General features: G+C 52.7%; 1 protein-coding gene across 1 annotated transcript; it reads left to right on the plus strand.

Moving 5' to 3' along the window:
- The first annotated feature begins 17,149 nt into the window (after positions 1 to 17,149).
- Positions 17,150 to 18,142, plus strand: LOC128138546 (olfactory receptor 14J1-like). Its single transcript, XM_052779750.1, has one exon. The coding sequence runs from the start codon at positions 17,156 to 17,158 to the stop codon at positions 18,140 to 18,142; it is 987 nt and encodes a 328-aa protein (XP_052635710.1). The 5' UTR covers positions 17,150 to 17,155.
- The last annotated feature ends 5,911 nt before the right edge of the window (positions 18,143 to 24,053 follow it).

Here is a 24,053-nt window from a genome sequence, read left to right on the forward strand (position 1 = left end):
GTGGGTAGGCTCCCTCTGGGCCTTCCCCAAGGACTGGGGACATCAGCAATGACAGTCCCAGCCTGGCAATTAGACCAGCATCACTGGGCCCTACTCCAGTGTCCACTTGTTGCTCCCTGAGGGCACAGCCATGGTCCCTTCGCCCACCCCAGACCCAAAGGTGAAGAATGGGCTGTCCACTTACCTGAACACGTCACTCCAGCATCGTAAGTGTGATCACAGTCATTTTCACCCCATCGTCTATGTTTGCAGTCAGACAGGGCAGACTCAGTGCCATTACAGCCAACATCATCCATCCAAATGGGGCCAGATCCTGGCCCAAAGTGTCCATACTGAGGAGCTCCAACAGCAGACCCACAGCCCAGCTGCTTACAAACCACTGCCGCATCATTCATGCTCCAGTAGTCACCACACACCGTCCCCCACTGGCTATTGTGTTTCACCTCCACTCTTCCAGCACAGCGCCTGCTGCCATTCACCAGCCTCACCTCCGCAGCCCCTTCAAACACCAACATGGGATGGGTCAGGAGAGTGCCAAACCCCAGCACTGCAGGTCTGGGGGAACCCCCTACCTGGGCTGGTTCAAAGGTACTGGGGCAGGAGCCCTCTCCCCTCCAGGCTGTCCCCAGTGCAGTGCAGGGGTCCCTTCTATCCCCACAGGCTGTGCAAGGCTGTGGGTGCCCAGTTCCAGCCCAGCTGGGTCACTCGCCATCCCACTGCACAAGGCAGCTCCTCCCACACCGACAGCCACCTGCCCCCCTATGCACACCCACCCACACATTGCCCAACACTGCACTGAGAACCCGCTACTCCCTAGTCCAGCACCCCCTCAACAGCTCCATGTACGCAGGCCTGCAGCTTCCAGCACCAGCCTGCATCTGCCCCAGCACCATCCAAACCCACCCCCACCCCCAGGGCTTTCTGGGTTCCCAGGGAGCACTGAGATGATTCTGAGGATCCCCCAACCCATGTCCCCTCCTCGCCCCTGGGGTCAGCCCAGTCCCTACACTGGGCCAAGCTCCCCAGGAAGGATGTCTCTCTACTGTAGATGCCCTGGTCCCCTTCTCTCTGTGGGGTCCAAACTGCTCTCATGGAGTCAGGGGGCCCCTGGACCAAGGGGGCAGTGAACAGCACACAGTCCCTCCGAGGTACCCTAGAGCTCAGCAGTGCCCTGGGCATCTCTGCGTGCTGCCATCACCAGCTAGGCCACCACCAGCTCCAGAGGTACAGTGCTGGGGAAGAGGGCATCCCAAAGGGGTACCCCAGGACAGGGTGTCTATGAATCCAGCCAGGCACAGGCTGCCCTGAACACTGGAGCCCTGGAAAAGGAGATATTCTCGTCCACCCAGATGGGCACAGGGTCCATGGACCTGAGCACCTTCTGCCCCTCATCTCAGGAGCACCTGCAAAGAAACCCCATTCCCAGACAAATCCCAATGACCACACTGGTACCTGCAGGCCCTGGGCTGTGGGACAAAGGAGTCGGCACTTACCCCTGCACAGCTGTACCCAGAGGAGCAGCCACAGCACCTGAGGGGACAGGAGTCCCTCGGTGCCCATCCTGAGCCTCCTGCCCTGCCAGCACATCCCTGCTGCGCCACACTCCCTGCCACAACTGCTGGGGACTCATGGGGACAGTGACGACGGGAGGGCAATATATCTCCGCAGATGCCAGCCCAGCTACAGGAGGAGCCAATCGAAGCAGCAGCACCTTTTTAGACATTATCGGGAGCGATCTCCCCTCCGACACAGCCCAGCCCTCCAATGAACTTCTCCAGTGCCATTCATGACCATATATGAGAGATGGCTCCGCTAAAGGTGTCACGTCACTGTGGTGGGGGGCCGTCACAAGACAGGGCCAGTTGTGGGGGGGGAACAGGTTTTTCACCCCCTGAACCATGCCATGTGGACTAGGAGCACTGAGCATCGCCTATACCGGGCATATCCGAGAGCCCCAGGTGAGAGTGTCCAGCCACCCCTGTGCCATGGGAATCACAGGGCTGAGACTGCAGCGGTGGCTGTGTCAGGAAGGGAAGGAAACAGCCCCTGCCCCTGCTTCAGACCCCGCTCTGCTGGGAGCAGCAGCTGGGAAAGGGCCTTAGCCCAGGCCAGAGCCCCATCCCAGCAGCGCTGGCTCGCCCCTCCCTCCCTGGAGAGCCCCACGGAAGGTCTCTTCCAAGGAGCTGGAGCTGGGACATGTCTCTGTCCCGACAGCAGACATACAGCCCAGAGGCTCAGACACATCCCTGACTCTTGGCATGTCACTGAGGGGCCGTTATTCCCCGCGGCTGGCTCGGGACCTGCAGCCTGCAGGTACACAAACCACAGCCCACGTGACCTCGCAGCGCTCCCCGCGCTCCGGAGGAAGCCTGTGGTTTCCTCCTGGCGCCGTGCCCAGGCACATCCCTGCGGTGCCCCCGAGCCACCCATACCCCGACTGCTCCAGCCAGGGCTGCAGGGGCTGCTCCTTCGGCCTCGCAGACACGGGGCCGGGCGGATCCCATCCCCTCTGATGCCCTTGTGACAGCACACCGCCGATCTGCACCGAGTCCCGCAGCCATGGGGTGCCATCGGTGACGTGAACACTGCCATCCTCCCACGGCCACTGCTGTGTGCTCATGATTTATAGTGACAGTGACCTCACACCCCTCCTACTGCCACCACTGCGTGTGCCTGAGTTACAGTGCCACACGTGTGTGCGCGGTGTATGGACTTCTGCTAACGATGGTTCTGCCAAAAAGCCGTGTTTGGTTGTGGTCTGAATATTATTTTAGTGACACCAGAAGCACCGACCCAAGCTGTGTGCCAGCTCCTGGCCTATCAGCTCTCCAGGCACCAGTGACATCACAAGTTCATCCATACACAGCCATGTGCATACTCCTAGCCTATCTGCTACTCAGCCACAGGTGACGTCATGGTATTTGCATCTGACATGGGCCTGCTCCTGGCCTATCGGCTATTCAGACACCAATGACCTCAAAACCACTGACACAAACTAGGGGCCTGCTCCTGCCCTATCAGCTACTCAGGCACCAGTGACATCACACGTACGTGTACACCCATTTGCCAGGTACTTGCTGTTGCAGTAGTCTGCCTCCGGTGACCTTACAAGAACCTATAAGGGCCATGCACCTGGTCCTGGCCTATCAGCTCTTCCTTCAGCCCAGAGTGACAACACAAGTACATACCCAAGCCACGTGTCTCCCTCTTGCCTATCAGCTACTCAGGCACCAGTGAGCTGGCCACCACATAGCCACCTACTTGCTATCTGCTTACCTGTGAGATGCAAAGGCACAAGTGACCTCACAAGCTCTGGCACAAGCCACGCCCCTACTCTTGGCCTATCAGCTACTCAGGTATCAGTAATCTCACAACCACTTAGACAAGGCATGTGCCAGCTCCCAGCCTATGATCTACTCAGGCACCAGTGACCTCACAAGCACATACCAGCCTATTTTCTATGTGCTCGTCTGGTGGGGTGACCCCATGTGGCAGCACCCACCCAGTCACTTGCTCACTCCCACCAGTGCGATGGGGGAGGAAAATGGAAGGACAAAAGTGAGAAAAAAAATCTCATGGGTTGAGATAAAGACACTTTAGTAAGTGGATTACTTCTTCTACTTTGAAGAACGCCAAGCACTCCCCTAGTTCTATTGCTGACCATGACGTCATATGGTGTGGCATATCCCTTTGGTCTGTTGGGGTCAGCTGTCCTGACTATGTCCCCTCCCAGCTTCTTGCCACCCCCAGCCTCCTCATTGTCGGGGCAGAGTGAGAAACAGAGAAGGCCTTGATGCTGGGCAAGCGCTGCTCAGCAGTAGCTACAATGTCAGCGTGTTATCCGTCGACACTCTTTTGACCACCAAGGCAAAGCTCGGCACCATAGGGGCTGCTAACAAGAAAACTAACACCATCCCAGCCAAACCCAGTACAATCTTCACACCTTATTCCCTCCGGTTTACATCCTGATCAGGTCCTACAGGATTCAAGACTTTTACATCCACCGTCACCACCCCCTTCCCCAGCCTTTGACATGACGTACACACAGCAGACTGGATTTGGCTGGTGTGGCTCAGGTGGACCTGGACAAGTGCCAGCACACTCCTGACCTCTCCCCTCTCTCAGTCAGACAGAGCGGTTTGAAACATTCAATCAGGTTGTCAACCTAAGGACAAGGAAATGTGTACAGCACTAGTCTGCACCCCACAGTGGTCTTACAGGTAGCTGTGAGATCCCCCACAACCCCATGGGGAAAGGGAGTTCCCCACTACCACCCTCCCTCTCTGCTTGGAACCTCGAAAGCCGCTTTGCAGTTCCTGGGCTCACTGGCTAGTTCCTCTCATCCACATGGTCTTTTTGGAGATCCTCTTTGGGTCTTTTCCATATTGTCCCCATGCACGTATTCTTCTGAAGTTGGAATTTTGTCCTGCTTTTCCATGTTTGCAGATGGCGTTGCCTGTGTCTTGCATCTCCGAGGAAAGCTCAGAGTCTTCCCCAGTAACCCTGCATGGCCATCCTGCTGGGCTGGGCTGGGATGTGGGGGCCTCACAGGCCGGTTCACAGGATACCGGCGTAACCGTCAGCAGCATTCAGTCAGCGGCGAGGTCACCAGAGGCAACGGTAAATCTGTGGCTAAGCACTAGATTGAGGCAGACTGGGAGGTTCACGAGGCCCAGGACCCCCAGGGAAGAGCAGAGGGACCCATCCAGAGCCAGCAGCTCTCGTGAGAGAGGCTGACACGGCGGGGGTGTTGCCAGGGGGAACTGCGGGAGATTTGAACGGCCCTGAGGAGCGCCAGTGACCAGGAGCGTGGCGAACCGGGTGGGCAAACAGGGCGTGGCGCGGCAGAAAGGGCGTGGCGCTGCAGTTTGTGCGTCTGTTCGCGCAGGCAGGGCGCAGCCCCCCCCTCTTCCCAGCTCGAGAAGGCTACTCAAGCGGTGGGCATCGGCCCAGAGGGAGACCCAGGGATGGTTGCCACTCAGGTGAAAGCCATTGCTAGGAAAAATGTGGCGACGCAGGCAGAGCTCCCATGCAAACGTGCAGCTGTCCAGGTCTCTGGCTGCAGGGAGTGCCTGAGTCTGTCCCTGATGACGGAGGGCAGCGGGGGCACCTCTCGTGTGAGGTGTGACCAGGTGAATGATCTGCTCAGCCTGGTGGTAGAGCTGAAGGAGGAAGTGGAAAGGTTGAGGAGTATCAGGGAGTGTGAGAGGGAGATAGATTGGTGGGCCCACACCCTACCATCCCTGAGGCAGGGGCAGCAGATGGAGGCTCCGCAAGAAGCGGAGGTTCCCCTGCCCCCTTGCCACCAGGCAGGAGGGCACCTAAGAGTTGGAGGGGAATGGATACAGGTCCCTGGTCAGGGAGGCAGGCGAGTCCCCTCCCAGTCTCCCTCACCTTCCCAGTTGCCCCTACTCAACAGGTATGGGGCTCTGGAACTTGAGGACCAGGTCAATGAAGATGAGGGTGTAGATGAAGAGTGGTGCCTAGGTTCAGTCGGGCAGCCCCACACATTCTCACATCCTCTGAAAAAAGAAAAAGGAGGGTAATTGCCGTAGGCGACTCCCTTCTGAGGGGGACAGAGGGCCCATTATGCAGACTTGACCCATCCCACAGGGAAGTCTGCTGCCTCCCTGGGGCCCGGGTAAAAGACATTACCAGGGAACTCCCTGGTCTGGTTCGGACCTCTGATTATTACCCATTGCTGGTTGTGCAGGTTGGCAGTGATGAGACTGCAGAGAGAAATCCAAAGGCAATCAAAAGGGACTTGAGGGCACTGGGGCGATTAGTGGAAGGATCGGGAGCACAGGTAGTGTTTTCCTCAATCCCTTCGGGGGCAGGGAAATACACTGAAAGGAACAGAAAAACACACCCGGTTAATACGTGGCTCAGAGGCTGGTGCCATGGGTGGAATTTTGAGTTTTTTGACCATGGGGAGGTTTACACGGCACCGGGCTTGCAAGCGACAGATGGTTTCCAGCTATCTCAACCGGGTAAAAGAATCCTCGCTCATGAGATGGCAGGACTCATAGAGAGGGCTTTAAACTAGCTTTGAAGGGGGTAAGGGATAAAACTAGGTGCACCAGAGATGAGCCTGGGGGCAGCATGCCGATGTTAGGGGTGGATTCGAGAGGCCAGCTCAAATGCATCTATGCCAATGCACACAGCATGGGCGATAAACAGGAGGAGCTGGAAGCCATCGTGCAGCAGGATAGATATGACTTAGTCGCCATCACGGAAACATGGTGGGATGACTCCCATGACTGGAGTGCTGCAAGGGCTGACTACAAGCTCTTCAGAAGGGATAGGCAAGGTAGAAGAGGTGGTGGGGTGGCTCTCTATGTTAGGGAATGTTTGGACTGTACAGAGCTACACGATTGTGATGACAAGGTGGAGTGCTTATGGGTGAGGATGAGAGGGAAAGCCAATAAGGCAGATGTTGTGCTGGGAGTCTGTTATAGACCACCCGACCAGGTTGAAGAGACGGATGAATCGTTCTACAAGCGGCTGGCAGTAATCTCAGAATCGTGTGCCCTTGTCCTCGTGGGGGACTTTAACTTTCCAGACATCTGCTGGAAATACAACACAGCAGTGAGTAAACAATCTAGGAGGTTCCTGGAGTGTGTGGAAGATAACTTCCTGACACAGCTGGTAGGTGAGCCAACCAGGGGAGGATCCTTGCTAGATCTATTGTTTACGAACAGGGAAGGAGTAGTGGGAGGTGTGATGGTCAGAGGCCATCTTGGGCTTAGCGACCATGAAATGATAGAATTCTCAATTCTTGGTGAGGCAAGGAAGGTGGTCAGCAAACCACCACTATGGACTTCCGGAAGGCAAACTTTGGCCTCTTCAAGGCATTGGTTGAGAGAGTCCCTTGGGAGACGGTCCTGAAGGGCAAAGGGGTCCAGCAGGGATGGACATTCTTTAAGAGGGAAATCTTAATGGCTCAGGACCAGACTATTCCCATGTGCCGCAAGCTGAACCGCCGAGGAAAATGACCGGCCTGGCTGAACAGGGAGCTTTTGCTAGGAGTCAAGAAAAAAAGGAGAGTTTATCATTTCTGGAAGAAAGGGCGGACAACTTGGCAAGAGTACAGGGATCTTGTTAGATCATACAGGGGGAAAATTAGAAAGGCAAAAGCTCAGCTAGAACTAAATCTGGCCACTATTGTAAGGGACAACAAAAAAAAGGTTTTACAAATATGTTAACAGTAAAAAGAATCCCAAGGAGAAGATCTATCTTTAATGGACACAGAAGGGAACGTAGCCACCAAAGATGTGGAAAAGGCCGAGGTACTTAATGCCTTCTTTGCCTCAGTCTTTAATAGGGAGACCAGTTATCCTCAGGGTACTCTGCCCCCTGAGCTGGAAAGTGAGGATGAAGAGCAGAATATACCCCCCTTAATCCAGGAGGAGATAGTTAGTGACCTACTATGCCATCTGGACACTCAGAGATCTATGGGACCTGATGGGATCCATCCAAGAGTACTGAGGGAACTGGCGGAGGTCCTTGCCAAGCCACTCTCTATCATCTATCAGCGTTCCTGGTCAACGGGGCAGGTCCCAGAGGACTGGAGGCTTGCCAGTGTGACTCCCATTTACAAGAAGGGTCGGAGGGAGGATCTGGGGAACTACAGGCCTGTCAGCCTGACCTCGGTACCGGGGAAGATTATGGAACGGTTTGTCTTGAGAGCACTCACATGGCAAGTCCGGGACAAGCAGGGCATCGGGCCCAGTCAGCATGGGTTTACAAAAGGCAGGTCCTGCTTGACCAACCTGATCTCCTTCTATGACCAGGTGACCCACCTAGTGGATGAGGGAAAGGCTGTGGATGTTATCTACCTTGACTTCAGCAAGGCCTTTGACACTGTCTCTCATGGCATACTCCTTGAGAAGCTGGCGTCTCATGGCTTGGACAAGTGTACTCTTCACTGGGTGAAAAACTGGCTGGATGGACGAGCCCAGAGGGTTGTGGTGAATGGGGTGAAATTCAGCTGGCGGCAGGTCACGAGTGGTGTCCCCAGGGCTTGGTGTTAGGCCCCGTTCTCTTTAATATCTTTATCAATGATTTGGATGAGGGGATTGAGTGCACCCTCAGCAAGTTTGCAGATGATACCAATTTGGGAGGCAGGGTCAATCTGCTTGAGGGTAGGGAGGCTCTACAGAGCGATCTGGACAGGCTGGATCGATGGGCTGAGGCCAATCGTATGAAGTTCAACAAGGCCAAGTGCTGGGTCCTGCATTTCGGTCACAGCAACTCCATGCAGTGCTACAGGCTTGGGGAAGAGTGGCTGGAAAGCTGCCCGGTAGAGAAAGACCTGGGCGTGCTGGTTGACAGCCAGCTGAATATGAGCCAGCAGTGTGCCCAGGTGGCCAAGAAGGCCAATGGCATCCTGGCCTGTATCAGAAATAGTGTGGCCAGCAGGAGCAGGGAGGTGATTGTTCCCCTGTACTGGGCACTGGTGAGGCCGCACCTCGAGTCCTGTGTTCAGTTTTGGGCCCCTCACTACAAGAAAGACATTGAGTTGCTGGAGCGTGTCCAGAGAAGGGCAAAGATATTGGTGAGAGGCCTGGAGCATATATCTTATGAGGAGCGGCTGAGGGAGCTGGGGCTGTTTAGTGTGGAGAAGAGGAGGCTGAGGGGAGACCTTATAGCTCTCTACAACTACCTGAAGGGGGGTTGTAGTGAGGTGGTTACTGGTCTCTTCTGTCAGGTGGCTGGAGATAGGACGAGAGGAAATGGCCTCAAGTTGTGGCAAGGGAGGTTTAGGTTGGATATTAGGAAAAATTTCTTTAGTGAGAAGGTTGTCAGACATTGGAATAGGCTGCCCAGGGAAGTGGTTGAGTTACGATCCCTGGAGGTATTCAAAGAGCACGTAGACGGGGTACTCCAGAACATGGTTTAGTGGGCATGGATGATGGTTGGACTCGATGATCTTGAAGGTCTTTTCCAACCTAAATGATTCTATGGATCTATGATTCTATGTTGAGGGCTTTCAGCCTTGCCAGAGCCCTCAGCTGTCTCCACACAGGAAGTCCTATGGTGTCCCACACCTGGTCAGGTCCTTGCTGGTCCTGGTGTATGGGCTGATTCTCCCCCCAGTGCAGGACTGGCCACTTCTTTTAAAACTTCAAGAGGATTCTATTGGCCAAATCCCAGAGTTTCTCAAGGTTCCCCTTGAGCGAAGCTCTGTTTTGTCAGCTGTTAATGTTTGTGTGCAGATGGAGCACCCTGATGGAGGTGTCTCACACAAGATAACAGCATAAGGAATTGCAGGGCATTACAGACAATTAAAGGAGGTACTAGCTCAATGGAATTTCTAACCCACGTGAGAACTACTGTGACAACCATCTCCGAAACAGCAAAGGGGGACACAAAGCAAGCAAAGCTAGGGCCAATGGAGAAATGGTAAATGAGAGTTGGGCTGTCTGCATGCTAGGCTGTTTAGTGTAAAATGAATACCTTTTTAGACACACAGATGTTGACGCGGAAGTCACGGACACTGCACACAATCAATATGATCAAGCAGATGCCACTTTATTGCCAAGATAGCTCGGTTTATATGCTCATTCTAGTTATTGTTCACGCATAAGCAAATTAGAGATTGGTTAGCATGTGCTGTCCACGCGCCTAGTTACACCTAATGATTGGTTATATCAACACTGTACATGCGCATAAACATAAGGCATAATTGGTTGTATTAACTAAAACATGCAAAACTTGTCTCAGGCTAATTGGTCAAGATAAGCTGCCAAATTGAGGTTCTTTGTGCCAAGTTCCCTTTATCATTGAATGCTCACCTGTGTTCTTCTAATTGGCATCTTTCTTTTTTTGTCTTCTTGTTTATTCTGTTCAAGGCCTTCTAAAGGCGTCTGGAATGCTCTTGCGACCGTTAGCTAAATATGTGTCCACAAGCAAAGCATCCTTGAAGCCTGCTGCCTACAAAACATCCTTAGCTCACAAATTGATCAATTCCATCGTGTCTGGATTGTTCACTATGTGCCCATTACTTTCCAAGTATCCCACACACAGACAATATGGATCCCTCCAAGGCTGGTCTTAGACATGCTGTCTAGCCACTTAGACACTCCATCTATCTGCCTTTTACATCCCTGACCAGTTCTTCCATTTTGAAAGTACGAAGTCCCGCAGGCCACCTCACCTCATCGCCTCCTCTGTCACCCTAGTCAGGAAGACATCATCAACGAGCTCCAAAAACCTCCTGGATGGCTTTCATCTCGCTATGTTGCCCCTTCAGCAGAGGTGGTAGGGATAGTACAAGCCCCCCATGAGGACCAGGGCTACAAACATGAGACTTCTTCCTGAAGAAGGCCTCATTTACTTCCTCTTCCTGATCAGGAGGTCTGGAGCAGACATCCACCCACCACAGCATTGCCCATGTTGTTCTGCCCTCTCACACTGACCCTTCAGCTCTCAGCTGACCCATTGTTTGTCGCCAGGCAGAGCTCCACGCATTGCTGCTGCTCTCTCATGTAAAGGGCAACTTCCCCTCCAGGTCCAGAACTATGGCCTTACCAGTACCAGACACCTAATACCCTACAGTTTTCCCATGAGGTGGTTTGGGCCACCTTGTCCTTCCAGTAGCCAAGTTGCAGACCCTCTGGGTTCTCCAGTGTCCAGTCCAGACTTAGGGTCTCTAAATACTGGGCTCCCAGGCTGCTGCTTCTACTCACTGGATGCTCTGGTTTGATGTTTGCTAGTGGTTATGCCCACTGACGTACACAGCAATGTTATATGGATGCTCTCCAATTGCTGTAGTTTCTGGGCTCCCGAAGAACAGGAGCCTGTATGACTTATGGTTCCCACTCTGGTGGCTGGCCATTGGACCTCCATCCATACACAAAACCAGAGATACTGCTCACCCCAGAAAATTGTGGGAAATTGGAGTTTAATAAGAACACAAGACAGACTGGGGTGACCAGTTGCAGGGCATGGCCAGACAAGTTTACTGACTGGCCACCTCTTTACATGTGATCAGCTCCTCTTATCCCCTTTTCTGTCAATTTTCCCACACTTGTTCCTCCCCAAACCACCATGATCCCTCCCTCTCGCTGCCCTTGATCCTTTCCTACACATTCGAGGTTGGTGAGACACCGGAACAGGTTACCCAGAGATGTTATAGATGCCCCATCCCTGGAAGCATTGAAAGTCAGGCTGGATGGGATGTTGAGCAACCTGATCTAGTGAAAGATGTCCCTGCCTGTGACAGGGGGTTTGGACTAGATGACCTCAAAAGGTCCCTTCCAACCCAAACCATTCTGTGATTCTATGACTCTGTGGTTTGTCGGTGCCTGCAGAGTGCCTTGACTAGTGTATAAAGTAAGCAACCATGACCAGGCCAAAGAAGACAGTCACTAACCTGAGGTATGAGGAGCAAGTAGAAAAGGCTTTGTGTCTGCTCAGAGATGAAGGCATTTTCAGAATAGCCCTGATAATTGCACTGTAAGAAATGACTACCAAGGAAAAGGGAAGGACTGCGAATACCAGGATGGTGGTGTGCAGTGTCACTTGGTTCCAGGAAGTGTCTGCAGAGACCAGTTCCAGCAGAGGGAGTGTCAGAGAAGAAGTGATGAAGGTCAGGGGAAGCCCAGAAGGGCAAAGTGAATACCTGATAGGTCTGCCCTACTTGTATTAGTATGGCAGCCACCCGTGACCTCACTACCAGTGTGACGCAGAACCCCCCACTCATGAGGAGGCCATAGTGCAGGGGGTCACAGATGGCAGATGCTAGAGAGGGGGCTCAGCCTCCCCATCAGCCCCAGGTCTGGAGGCTGGCAATGGCCTGAGCAATTGGGTCAGTCACTCTTGGTGTTTCTTGCCCTCCTGTCCAGGACAGCCCCCAAGAAGCCTGCGCCCAATCCTGTCCCTCCACACCGCCCCACCGTTCCTCTGTGACATAGGAGCTGTCCCAAGCTGGTGCACAGAAAGAACTGATTGTCCTTCTCATATCTTGTTTCTCACAGGCACATGGAGTCCTGCTCTTCTCCAGAGACATCCCTGCTCTCCAGAGAGCCTTTTCCCAGGTGAGCAGGTCTGTGCTGTCCCAGCTGGCTGTTCCTGGCTCCCTTCCCGTGGTCCCTGCAGCGCCCCAAGCTGGAGGTGCTGCTCTGCAGAGTAAGGGGGCTGTTGTGCCCTGGGACCACAGGGTGACCCCAAACTTGCTGTGCTGGCCAGATGATTTCTCCTGAGCCCCTTCCCATGTTCTGCTTCCTGATGGGTCTGTGGCCATAGGAGGTGCTTGGTATGACCATGGGACATTTGCAATGTAAAAGAGGCATTTGGGCATTGCACTAGAGCTGGCATCTCATGTTAGGCAGCTAAGCCAAACATCTCTTCTCAGGACAGACTCATTGCCAGAAAGACACAGCTGTGAGGGTAGCTCACCTGGTTCTTACTGGCAATTCACTCAGCATCTCTTCTGATACATTTGGTGCTTTTCTCTGACTACACTTTCTGCACAGATGATCATAGAAAGACAACCAGTTCCTAAGAGATGGTCATAAAGACCTTGTTATGGCCAAGAAAGCTCACCATGAGCTCTGGAGGGAGCAAGTAGGATTGTAATAATCACCAGGAAATCCTCCTCCAAAGAGCGAGTGGCCCTGAGCAGCAGTGATTGGCCACACGTGGGCCTGGGAGAGAGGGTCAGGGATGTCAGTGAGAAACAAGCTGATGGCTTTAGCAAATCCCTACAACCATGTTTGAGCCCAGAAATGGAAAGCAATGGATATCTGCAGGCAGAGGAGGAGGAAGAGGGTTGTCCTGAGAATAGAGCAGGAAGGAATGTCCCTCCTGTGCCAATGACGGATGATACAGACGTTTCTACCTTGTGCGCATGCCTCAGCCTGGCAGATGGGGAATGCCTGCTGCTGGGGGTGGTTGTGCTCTGTCATCCGCGTGAGCTGACCTTGTTGACCAGCACCCTTGGATGCAACCTCTCCAGTCGCATGGACTGGTAAGGATGTAGTTTGCCCAAGTAACCCCTGGGTCGATCCCCATCCACCGCTGATTGTTCCTTTCCAGAGTCCTGCCTCAAATCTCAAAGGCCCGGGAGACCTTAATGGCAGTACCTGAGGCAAAGAGGTCATTGACTATCTCAGATCTGTCTACACCTACTCTTACTAAATTCAGCAGCAATCCCACATGCTCTCTGTTTCATCTTTAGCTGTTCCTGATGTAGCAACAGCTCATCTTGGTTCCTGTTGCATTCCCTTTTCAGTTTCAATTGAGTTCTTATAAGCATCATTGCTGTGCTTGGAGGATGCTGTCCTTGAAGACAAGATGTATTCAGGCACATTGTGAAAATGATTGGTGTGTTCCTTGACTGTATCAGCATGGGTGTAAGCAAAGACCCCAGTGTGGCGTGCTTCGTGTTCATGCAGTGCCTGCAGCTATTGGGTAGAGGAGGACCTCTTTGACAGCATCTGATGACTGATGCCTCTGACTGGAGGTAGCAGTCAATGGCACGCAGGCAGCAAATTGCACTGCCTGCAGTGCTGGCTGAGGTGTCTGTCATGCACCCGCTCGGAGTGGGAATGGCTTTCCTGTAAGTCCTCTGCTGTTCCTGCAAGCCCTGGCATCTCAGGTTGCTCTCTGGGCCTGGATTTGAACACTAAATTGAGTAGCTGCCCTGAATTCTGTAGGCATTGTGGTGTTGAAAATGAGACAACTGCCAGTGTAGTCAGTGGAGATCTGGTAAACGGCTGATGGCGAACGGGAAAGAGAGAGGCTGAGCTCTCCCTATGGCACAGGGCTCCAATTGTTCTGATGACTAACTCTATGAGCTGCCCTGAACATAATAAGTTCGGCTGCCCTACATTTGGGCATCAGCTGTCATTTCAGATGGCCAAAGGAAATTCCCAAGAGCCTCCAAGAGGATGCCTCCAGTTGCTGCCCTGTCTCTATGAACTGCTCCATTTGAGTTTGCAGGTGCCTGCACATACCTTTTACCACCTCCAACACCTCAAATGTAACCAGACATTTGCATCTCACTCCTAGCATCCATCTCCATTGATGAGCGAGGGAACTGAGATGAGGAGCTCACATGCAGGTGCCTATCTGTTGCATGCCTGAACTGAGGCAAGAGGAATCCCACCTCCTGAGGGTTTGTGGCAGGCATAGGAGGGAGCCGAGTCCACTTCCAGCACCAGGACTACATACCCAGGATGAGATGCCTCCATTGACTCAGCTGAATCCCTTTGCTCAGAGGGGCAAAGGAGCTCCCTGCCTGTCACTGTCTGGGTGTCCTGTGTAACGATGGAACAAGAAAAGGTGATTCTCATGTCCAAATCTTTTCCTCATAGAGAGGAATTTCTCCTCATAGGAGAAATTACAGTGCTGGGAATAAGTGTGTCTCCCCAGCTGAGAGAGGGAACATCAGTGTTTGCTTCAGCCTGTTTCCCAGCAGGTTCCCCTGGAGCCCCAGGGACACCCGGAGGGAGCCCAGAGGGGGCAGAGAAAGTGCTGCCTTGGGCTGGTCCTCTGCTGCTGAGCTGGGCTGGGCTCCTGGGATGGAGGGAGCTCATGGCAAGCAGGCAGCACTGCAGAGAGACAGCTCTGCCCAGGAGCAGCTCCTCTGCAAAGCACAGCAGGGCTGAGGGCACTGCCTGCAGGCACTGAGGGGAGAGGAGTGACACAGAGAGAGTTTATAGGCGGTCTGGGGTGGGAGGATGCAGAGAGCTGATTCAAAGAGAATTCTTCACAGCCCTCTGCGCAGTAAGTCTCTGGCTGCAGGGAAAAGCAGCTGTGTTTCCTGGAGGGATCTATTAAGGGTGGCACATACCACAGCTTATGGGATCTGTAAGTACAACTCTCGCAGTTCGTCTATTGTAGAGGAGCAGGATGTGCTGCAGAACAGGGACATTCCACTGCACCATCAGAGGGAGATCAAGAACATGATGGCTGCCTTCTCCCAGGGATGGCTGCAGGGGTGTGAAGCCAGGTGTGCAGCCAGGGGTGCCCAGGGCTGTCCTTCAGAGCAGGGTCCCTGCAGCCCGGGGGGCTGTGTGCTGGGGCAGGGACTCTGCCACCTGCCAGGGTCAGCACTCAGCCTGCCCAGGGACTCCCCACAGGGCTGTGGGGAGGAGCTGTGGGTGGAAGGAGCAACCCTTGGTGGGGCAGGGTAGGGCAGAGTCCTTCTGCTGCCGAAAAGGTGCTGCGTGGGTCAGGGATGCTCACAGCTCCCAATCACCCCCAGAATATTTCAGACAGGATGTTTCAAGGGAAGATCAAGGCAGGAATTATAAAGATAAGGAGCTTTCCTGAGTCTGTCTTCTCAGTTTCCTATTCCAGAGGGGTAGGGAGGGAGGAGAGAAAAGGAGAAGTGGAAAAGGAGCACTCAAGTTTTAACAAGTCCCTGACACTCCTGAACTGCAACTTTGAATGATCAGTAGGTCTGCCAAGAGCTTCCTAAAATGCCTTCAGCCACTCCTCCGCCCATGGACAACACCAGAATCACCTCTTGCTGGACCTCCCAGTGTTGTTCTGATCTGCTCTTTTCCAGCTGCAAAAAGGAGCCTGTGCCTGGCCAGTGCCCTGCAAACAGGCAGGTTTCTGTAGGTCCAGGGGGAGTGCACACAGATTGGGATGTGATCTGCAAGTGCTGACAGGGAAAAGAAGTGGCACAGGGAAACACCTCCCAGGAGGAAAATCTCCAGCCAGCAAGAATATGTTCAGGGAATGAGAGGAAACAAAACCCAGAAACGTTGTGGGAGAGAGAATACAGAAAACTCCATATAATCCCCTCCAGTGCAGACCACTTCCTCTGAGCAAGCCCCCTTGGCTTCTCTCCCTCCCAGCAAAGCCTCTGCCCTCAGAGCTGGGGGGTCCAAGGCATGAACCATCTCCTCAGCAGCCAGAGCTCCAGCAGAGCCGTGGGTGCAGCTCTCCAGCCACGTGCCCATTTCCCTCTGCAGAGCCCAGGGGCTGAGAACATCTGCCTGGCAATGTTGGTGTCTGGGAGGAGGTCTGAACAGCTGAGTAAGGGTAACTTTCCTGAGTGCCCAGCTGCCTCTCTGCTTGCCTCTCTCAGCCAGACCCTCACTGTATTTTCCCATGTTTCTCCAGTTGTCTGTGTTGTTTCTATGGTTATTTCATTCTTGCTGTCAGGCTCTCTGGGAATGGGAGTTTCAGCTGCAGAGTCACACACTGACTTTGTGGGTCCTCCTATGCAGGTGTGTCCATGGAAATGAGGTGTCCCAGCTTTCACCTGTGGGGCTGTGGGCAATGCAGTCTGAGGGGCTGGGGAATGAACTGATTTTCCCTGGATTAAATGTAATCATTAGGACATTGGCTTCATGTCTTTGGGGTGGCTTTCCAAGCTGTGAGCTGTCCTTAAGCATGGAAATCTTTCGCATAGCATCTTTCTGTTATCTGAAAGCCCACAAAGAGAGGTGCAGAGATGCTATGACTGAGGAAATGCTGTTGGGTTGATGAAATGAGCCGTGTGTGTCCTTGGCTAGAAACAGGGTGCTGAGACCTTGAGAAAGGGTGAGACATTTAGTGGTCTGCAGTGGGTCCCTCTCCTTTCAGTAGTGTCTGGAGGCTTTTCAGGGTAACATGGGCAGCCTCCATCTCAGACAGGTGTAATCTCAGGGCAGCTGGGAACAAGACAGAGGGACAGACCAGCTCCCCTCCTTCTGCTCTAAGATGCAGACAATCCTCTTGCTTTGCAGCACTCACTCTGTTCTCCCTGAGTGCCGCAGAAATGCTGAGGGTTTCTGATGTCCAAGAACACTTCCCGGGTGACATGGGGTAACTGTAAAAAACCCTGCCTTTGCCCTCCCCATTCCTTAGTACTGGGAGGTCAGATGCTGACAAGACCACCTGTGTTAGGAGCAGTTTCATCTGACAAAGTTGAACAGCAGGACTGGTCCCTGCCCCCACGGTTCCCATGAACCCACTGCTGCAGAGCGGGACTGTCTCCTCGGCATCCTGTGGGCAGAGGCCCTTCTCCTCACTGCACACTCAGCCAGCATCAATCAGGGCTCCAGCCAGGGAGACGAGGAAGGTCTCCTGGAAAAAGAAAAGGGGGTGTGTGTAGCAGGAGGAATAACTATGGGAAATAGCTTGGATTCTTCTCAGAGAAGTCTCCCCTACCTTACTGTGTTTTCCTCCTTGGACAGGTCCCTATGCCCAGATGAAGCAGATGTCCAACGGCAGCTCCATCACCCAGTTCCTCCTCCTGGCATTTGCAGACATGCGGGAGCTGCAGCTCTTGCACTTCTGGCTCTTCCTGGGCATCTACCTGGCTGCTCTCCTGGGCAATGGCCTCATCATCACCACCGTAGCCTGTGACCACCGCCTGCACACACCCATGTACTTCTTTCTCATCAATCTCTCTGTTCTTGACCTGGGCTTCATCTCCACCACTATCCCTAAAGCCATGGCCAATTCCCTCTGGGACACCAGGGCCATCTCCTACCCAGGATGTGTTGCACAGCTCTTTCTGTTTGTCTTTTTGATGTCAGCAGAGTATTTTCTTCTCACCGTAATGGCCTATGACCGCTATGTTGCCATCTGCAAACCCCTGCACTATGGCACCCTCCTGGGCAGCAGAGCTTGTGTCCACATGGCAGCAGCTGCCTGGGGCAGTGGGTTTCTCAATACTGTGCTACACACTGCCAATACGTTTTCGGTACCACTCTGCAAGGGCAATGCTGTGGAGCAGTTCTTCTGCGAAATCCCCCAGATCCTCAAGCTCTCCTGCTCAGAGTCCTTCCTCAGGGAAGCTGGGCTTCTTATTTTAAGTTCTTTTTTAGCTTTTGTATGTTTTGTTTTCATTGTGCTGTCCTATGTTCAGATCTTCAGGGCTGTGCTGAGGATCCCCTCGGAGCAGGGACGGCACAAAAGCTTTTCCATGTGCCTCCCTCACCTGGCTGTGGTCTCCCTGGTTATCAGCACTGGAGTGTTTTCCTACCTGAAGCCTCCATCCACCTCCTCCCCATCCCTAGATCTGGTGCTGGCAGTTCTGTACTCAGTGGTGCCTCCAGCAGTGAACCCCCTCATCTACAGCATGAGGAACCAGGAGCTCAAGGATGCCCTGAGGAAACTGGCAACTGAATGGTTTTCAGCAGCCATAGACTGCCTACGTTCCTTTGCAAGTGACTCCCAGTGTATGTCATGACAGGCCAAGTCTGCCTTTTCTTCTTTACTTTTTTTTCCCTTTTTCCACTTTTGATGATGTTGTCTTCAAATAAACATTTTTTTAATCCCCTTAAATATCCACCCTCCTTGTGTGACACTGAGCCTTTGTAGAAATGGGAAAGCATGTTATTTAAGCAAAATACATGGACCTGTAGCAACTTCTTTGTCTAAGATCCATCTTCTGCATAGCAGGAATGAATGGGAAATAAAAACACCTTTCTGGCTGCACCGGCTTAGGGCAGGCTGCTTTGTCCCTGGGGGATTAGGAGCTCTTGAGGACCGCAAGGACTAGGGCTCTTGTGCTAGCCTGGGGAGATGGGATGGCACAACGAGGCTGCAGACCTCTCAGGATATCCTGGAGAGGAGAACAGGGGGCACAGGGTGCCACTGACCTCCTTTTCCTGCTGCCCACCCATCTCTGGGCTGACTCCTTCTGCCCTACAGAGGTGCTGGGGCTCTGGGGTGAGTGCCCAGAGCTCTGCAGCACCCTGTGGCAAGTAGTGCTGTGGGGCCAGACCAGACTGGTCTGGGATGGAGAGAGGGCAAGGGAGGGGGAGGTCTTGGAGGGAGCTGGGCTGAGCTGGAAGGTTCCGGGGAGGGAAAAACATCTGTGTAAAGCTTGTACTGCGTGACCGTGCAGGGTGAGGCCTCGCATCAGGGGGTTTGTGGTGCAGAGACAGGGCTCCTGGATGGGGGCTGAGACATGCAGGTGCAGGAGAGAGGAGGCCTGTCTGTGCCCTTGGTGTCATGGACGGACCAGGAAGGTGGCCCAGGGCCTTTGTCACCCCCCAGCCTCCCTCACCAGCCATTTCTAGCACTGGCTGTTCACCCGGTTTATGCTAAGTCTGGCTGTGAGGCTATCTCCATCCTCCGGCTGGGCTCAGTGCCTGCAACGGGGAAAATGGCCAGCTCTGCCCAGCTTCTTCTGAAGAGTGAGTGGGGCCCCGAGCAGCAATGACTGGCCATGTGCACACCTGGGAGAGAGACTCAGGGCATGTCGGTCAGAAACAAGGTAATGGCTGATGGCTTTAGCAAATCCTTACAACCACGTCTGAGCCCAGAAATGGAAAGCAGTTGATCCGTGTGAGTGGAGGAGGAGGAGGAGGTTTGTCCTGGGAAGATGGCAGGAAGCAATTCCCCTCCTGCGCACGTCAAGGATAATGGAGATATTTCCATCTTGTGTAGATGCCTCTACCTGGCAGATAGGGAATGCCTGCTGCTAGGGGTGGCTGTGCTCAGTCATGCCTCATGAGCTGACCTTGCTCTCTTCCCCTCCTTCACTCCCCAGACTTGGATGGACCACAAGAAACATCCATGATCCTGGAAAAGGCAGAACCCTCTTGCAGTGCCATAACTGCAGGGGAGGCGGGAAGTCTGGATTTGTGAGACACATGGCAGTGCAGGGAGAGAGCGGTGTGTGCATAGCAGCGAGTGTGGTAAAGGCAGGGAGAGGACCTGAAGTAGTGATTTTGAGGCAGCAGAAGGAGGAGGACGTGCATTTCAGTGCTGGGATACAGAGCTAAGTACAGGAGCAAAGCAAGTCAGGGACTGGGATGTTTTGGGCGTGAGAGGAGCATTAGCAGGGTATTGGAAGAAATCAGACAGGTTGTGGGGAACTCCCAGGCATTGTCAAATCCTCAGGTAACCACAGCTTTGTGTTTGATGGGACAGCCAGTGAGGACAAATTAGCATGTAAAAGTCACTTATTCGCTGGCTTAGGAGGCAGACGAGGATGCTTAGCAGAGAATTACCAAGGTAATTTATTCTCTCATTTTAGCTGTGCATATAGTGGTGCCCCAGCCTAATGCATGGAGGACCCCAACACAGAGGAAAGCAGGGTTTGCATCTGTTCCAATACAGTTGTAGAGACCAATCCAATTATTCATGTTAAGGGATGACCCCATCATTTATTAGTGCTCGCGTAATTGGTGTGTACTTGTCCCACACGGGATCAGTACACGCTTGACCTGTGCAGGTGATGCAGAGGTATGGTCAGTGGTGTGTTAATCGTCATTGTTCTAAACTGATGGCCGGTGCAGGTGGGGGATGTTTATCCTGGATTCTGGTCGATTGTAGTTCATGGCTACATGCGTGGTTTTTTGAAAGGTAAATCTTCCATGCTTTTATTGTCATTATGGGGTGTTCTCAGTCATGAAGAGCTGGCTTAGGTTGGGTCTTCAGGTCACATTGACCCTGAGGTAAAAGCTCGTAGTGTCAGATAGTGTTCATTCTCCTAAGCAAGTTGTACTGCAGCTAGCGTCTTGCCTTTCACAGGCATCAGTAAAGCTTGGGAGATCGCAAGGTCAGGGTGAGGTGGGGAAACAGGGGGAGGCAGCTAAAGTCTGCAGGGAAACTGGCACAGGCATAGGACAGTGTAGGACTGTCTGTGGTGCAAACAGGGCCCCTGTGCGCTGCCCCCCTCCTCCCTGCCAACAGAACTGAAGTCCTTGTCATCTCCACGGTGGCTGCTGTCTCTTCCACTGAAGCCCTTGCGAGGACACCGGTTCCTTACAGCCTTAGGCCCTTGTTCCCTCCTCACTGACCCCCAAAAGAGCCTGGGAGGTGTCCTACCGCTGTCCTTCACTCGGCATCACACACCCCCCCCCCATCAAACTGCTCCCAGGAAGAGCTGTAAGCATCCCATGAAGGAAAGGATCCCCCTTCCCAGGGGGTTGGGGCTCAGGGCTTGGCCATCCTGCTTGCTGAAACACATTTAGGGCTTTCACAGCCACCTCCACAATTGATCTGCCACATGTAACCAGTGTCTCTGACTTCCTGTTTCACCAGCCCCCAGGTGAAACCTCCTTGTCTGGTCATTCCCTCCACGGTCTCTTCAGTGGTGTTCCTCAGTGGAGCCCAGCAACACCCTCAGAAACTTGCAAGTTTGATGCTGACTTTTACTTCTTGAGAGGCTTGTTCAATCTTTCAGGATCTGCAGTTCAGGAACTTGGCACCAGAGGGCTCATTAACATGAAAACTCCCTAACGAGCCAAGGCTCTGTGCATAATTTTCCTTTAGGTCTTCAATTCTTATGTGGTTAATTAGAGAGATTTCAGGAGTGTAGTCAAAGTGGAAAGATTTCAATACTAAACAATAAGAAAGAATTCTTTTTCTTCCCCCACTTTTCTTTATTTTTCTGCTCATGCACCATGTGATATCAGAAATCCTCAATTCATATTGATCCTCCTAATGGAGTTTGAATGTATACAAAAATCAAGACCCTTTACGTCTTAACAATCTATGGTCATTCTTCATCCCTACCCCCAGCCCCACCTTTCCTCTCAACCACCTGGCACTTACAGCAGCCTTGTTCAAATCTGAGCTTTCTTCACTGAAGTCTGTAGCTGCATGTTTCAGTCCGTGGGCACCAACTCCCTCCTGCTTGGAGAATGAGCTGTACACAGACAAGCAGTGATGTAATACACTCAACGGCTGTATATTAAGTCCACGTTACCTCCTCTGAAGTCCACTTCCCACAGCGAATAGCCTTAGATGAACAAAACCCACATTTTTGTGTAAGCAGAGATCCCAGGACCCCCCAAAACACTCCCTGCCCTGGACTCTATCTGTCCATATCCGCTCTTTGCACACAGCAAGTCACACATTGAAGTCACGAGCTCCCCTGATTCACAGAGGGGGAAAAAAGAGACAAAGTGAATGAAATGCTCTCTTTTGAATAGGCAACCGGGCACTAAGCCCAATGTATCTGGGACACAGGAGCATCTTCAAGCAGACTCTGCTATACCTAGACCCACTCATTTTTCATTCCCTGCAGGGTAAAGTACCTGTGACTCCATTGTCAGCAAAGGCAGAAATGAGAGTGATCCCCTCTAATGTTGGACACCTTGGATGCTGTTGCCCAGGCTTCCTTTTCTACCCGTATTAGGTAGTCATCCATTACGATCCAAAAACCCCCATGGCACTACATCTAGCTGAGGCTTGACTATCTCCATTGTGGACATCCCACAGCCTTTCTGGGTGCATGTTCCCAGTGCCTGACAGACCTTATAGTGCAGATGCCTTTCTCTTAAGCCTAGTCAGAATTTCCCATGGCCCAACTTTTTCCCATGGCTTCTCATCTTTCCACTGTGCACACCTGGGAAGAGTCTGACTCATTCTCCTCTGCACTATCCAATAAGTTAGCTGAAGACAATGACAGTATCTCCCCTAGGCCAGCCTTGAATTTCTGACAACCTTCTCTTTGGCCCAATGATATCGACCGGTCTTCAGCAGACTCCCCATTTCCAGCAGTTGGAGGGTGTTGGACTTGAGGGCTTAAACCTGTGTCTATAACCGCCGTGCTGATCCCCACCAGGTCCCACTCCAGCTTCAGGAGATAACTAGGGATGTGAAGTCAAGGGTCACCCACCCCATTCCAGGGGTATTCATGCCATTGAGAGAGACTCTGTCCTTGTTACGGATGCACGACCAACCAAATCCAACAGGTGTTAAAACTCAGATTTATTCTTCAGCAAAAGTTAGTTAGAAGTCCGGTAACATCTTATAAAACCACAGGCTCAATGACGTAAAGAGAATTAGTACTACACAGCCGACTTAAGAATTCCCAAGATTTAAAGTGATGGCTCAAAACGTGCGTATCACTCACCTAAAAGCTGAGGGCTCTCTCCCTCGAGGAGTTACCTCGGGCTGTGCCCCGACCCGAGGGGGAGTCCCCGACTGCTGACCTGCTGCTCCGAGGAGGACTGCCAACGTGTCCTCCGGCGTGACCCCCGTTTATACCCCGGTCGAATCTGACCTGTGGTCATTTAATTCTATTGGCTAGGAGGGTCACCTCTATGTACCTGGCTCATCTTGATTGGCCAGTTCAAATTTCAACCTGCAGCCTCCAGAGTTTTCTTCCCCTTCTCCCTTCCTGGAGAAGTTTTGATGCTGCTGGCAGGATGGGGGGGGGGGATGTACTGCCACATAGGGCGTCGCTGCGCTGCACCTTGCTGCGTGTACAGCACGACCATCAAACCTGTGTTATGCTGCACAGATCCCTTGGCCACAGGACAACCTCAGCAGCATGTTATCACACAAGAGCCTGCAGGCAGGTCCCACTCTGTACTGGACATCATGCCTCCTGCGTGGCCTTGCCTGTATCTAACAGTGCAGCAAAACAGTCTCATGAAAACACTATTTCTGTTTGACTGTTGAGACGATGAGTAGAATTGATCCTTGTATGAAAATCCTACAGTAGCCTGAATGACCAAAACAGGAGACAGTGTTCTATGGATGGGGTCTGCATGGTTTGCTGCAGTCAGGTAGAAGGCCCATTCAATGCTACACCACCTGGGGTTCCCAGAATCTAAAGGGGCCTAAGATGATCTGCATCACACTCTCTCAGCACCCTTGGATGCAGCCCCTATGGTTCCCAGGGACTGGTAAGGGTGTAGTTTGCCTGAGTAACCCCGCGCTTGATCCCCATCCACTGCTGGTTGTTCTCCTCCAGAGTCCTGCCTCACAGCTCAAAGGCCTGGGAGACCTGGCTGGTATTAACCGAGGCTGTGACGTAGAGTACCTCAGATCTATCTAGAGCTACTCTTCCTCATTTCAGCAGTGGTCCTACCTTATCTCTTTTTCTTCTGTAACAGTTCCTGAAGTATAAAAAGTTCATCTTGGTGCCCTTGAAATCCTTTTTGAGTTTCCACTGAGTTTTGATATGGACCATTGCTGTGCTGGGAGGATGATGTCCGACATGTATCCAGGAACACTTTGAAAATTCTTGTTCTTTTCATTGGTTGGATCATCAAGGCAGTGAGTAAAAACCCCTGTGTGACATGCTTCCTGTTCATGCAATGCCTGCAGCTCTTGTGTGGAGAAGGAGCAGACCTTGCATCCCTGACGGCATCTGATGACTGATGCCTCTGACTGATGGCTTTAGTGTACGG

This window comes from Harpia harpyja, unplaced genomic scaffold (assembly GCF_026419915.1).
Source record: "Harpia harpyja isolate bHarHar1 unplaced genomic scaffold, bHarHar1 primary haplotype scaffold_55, whole genome shotgun sequence".
Lineage (NCBI taxonomy): Eukaryota > Metazoa > Chordata > Aves > Accipitriformes > Accipitridae > Harpia > Harpia harpyja.

Bases quoted from the DNA above. Each gene is read 5' to 3' on its own strand.
- LOC128138546 (XM_052779750.1), top strand. From the start codon at position 17,156: ATGAAGCAGATGTCCAACGGCAGCTCCATCACCCAGTTCCTCCTCCTG.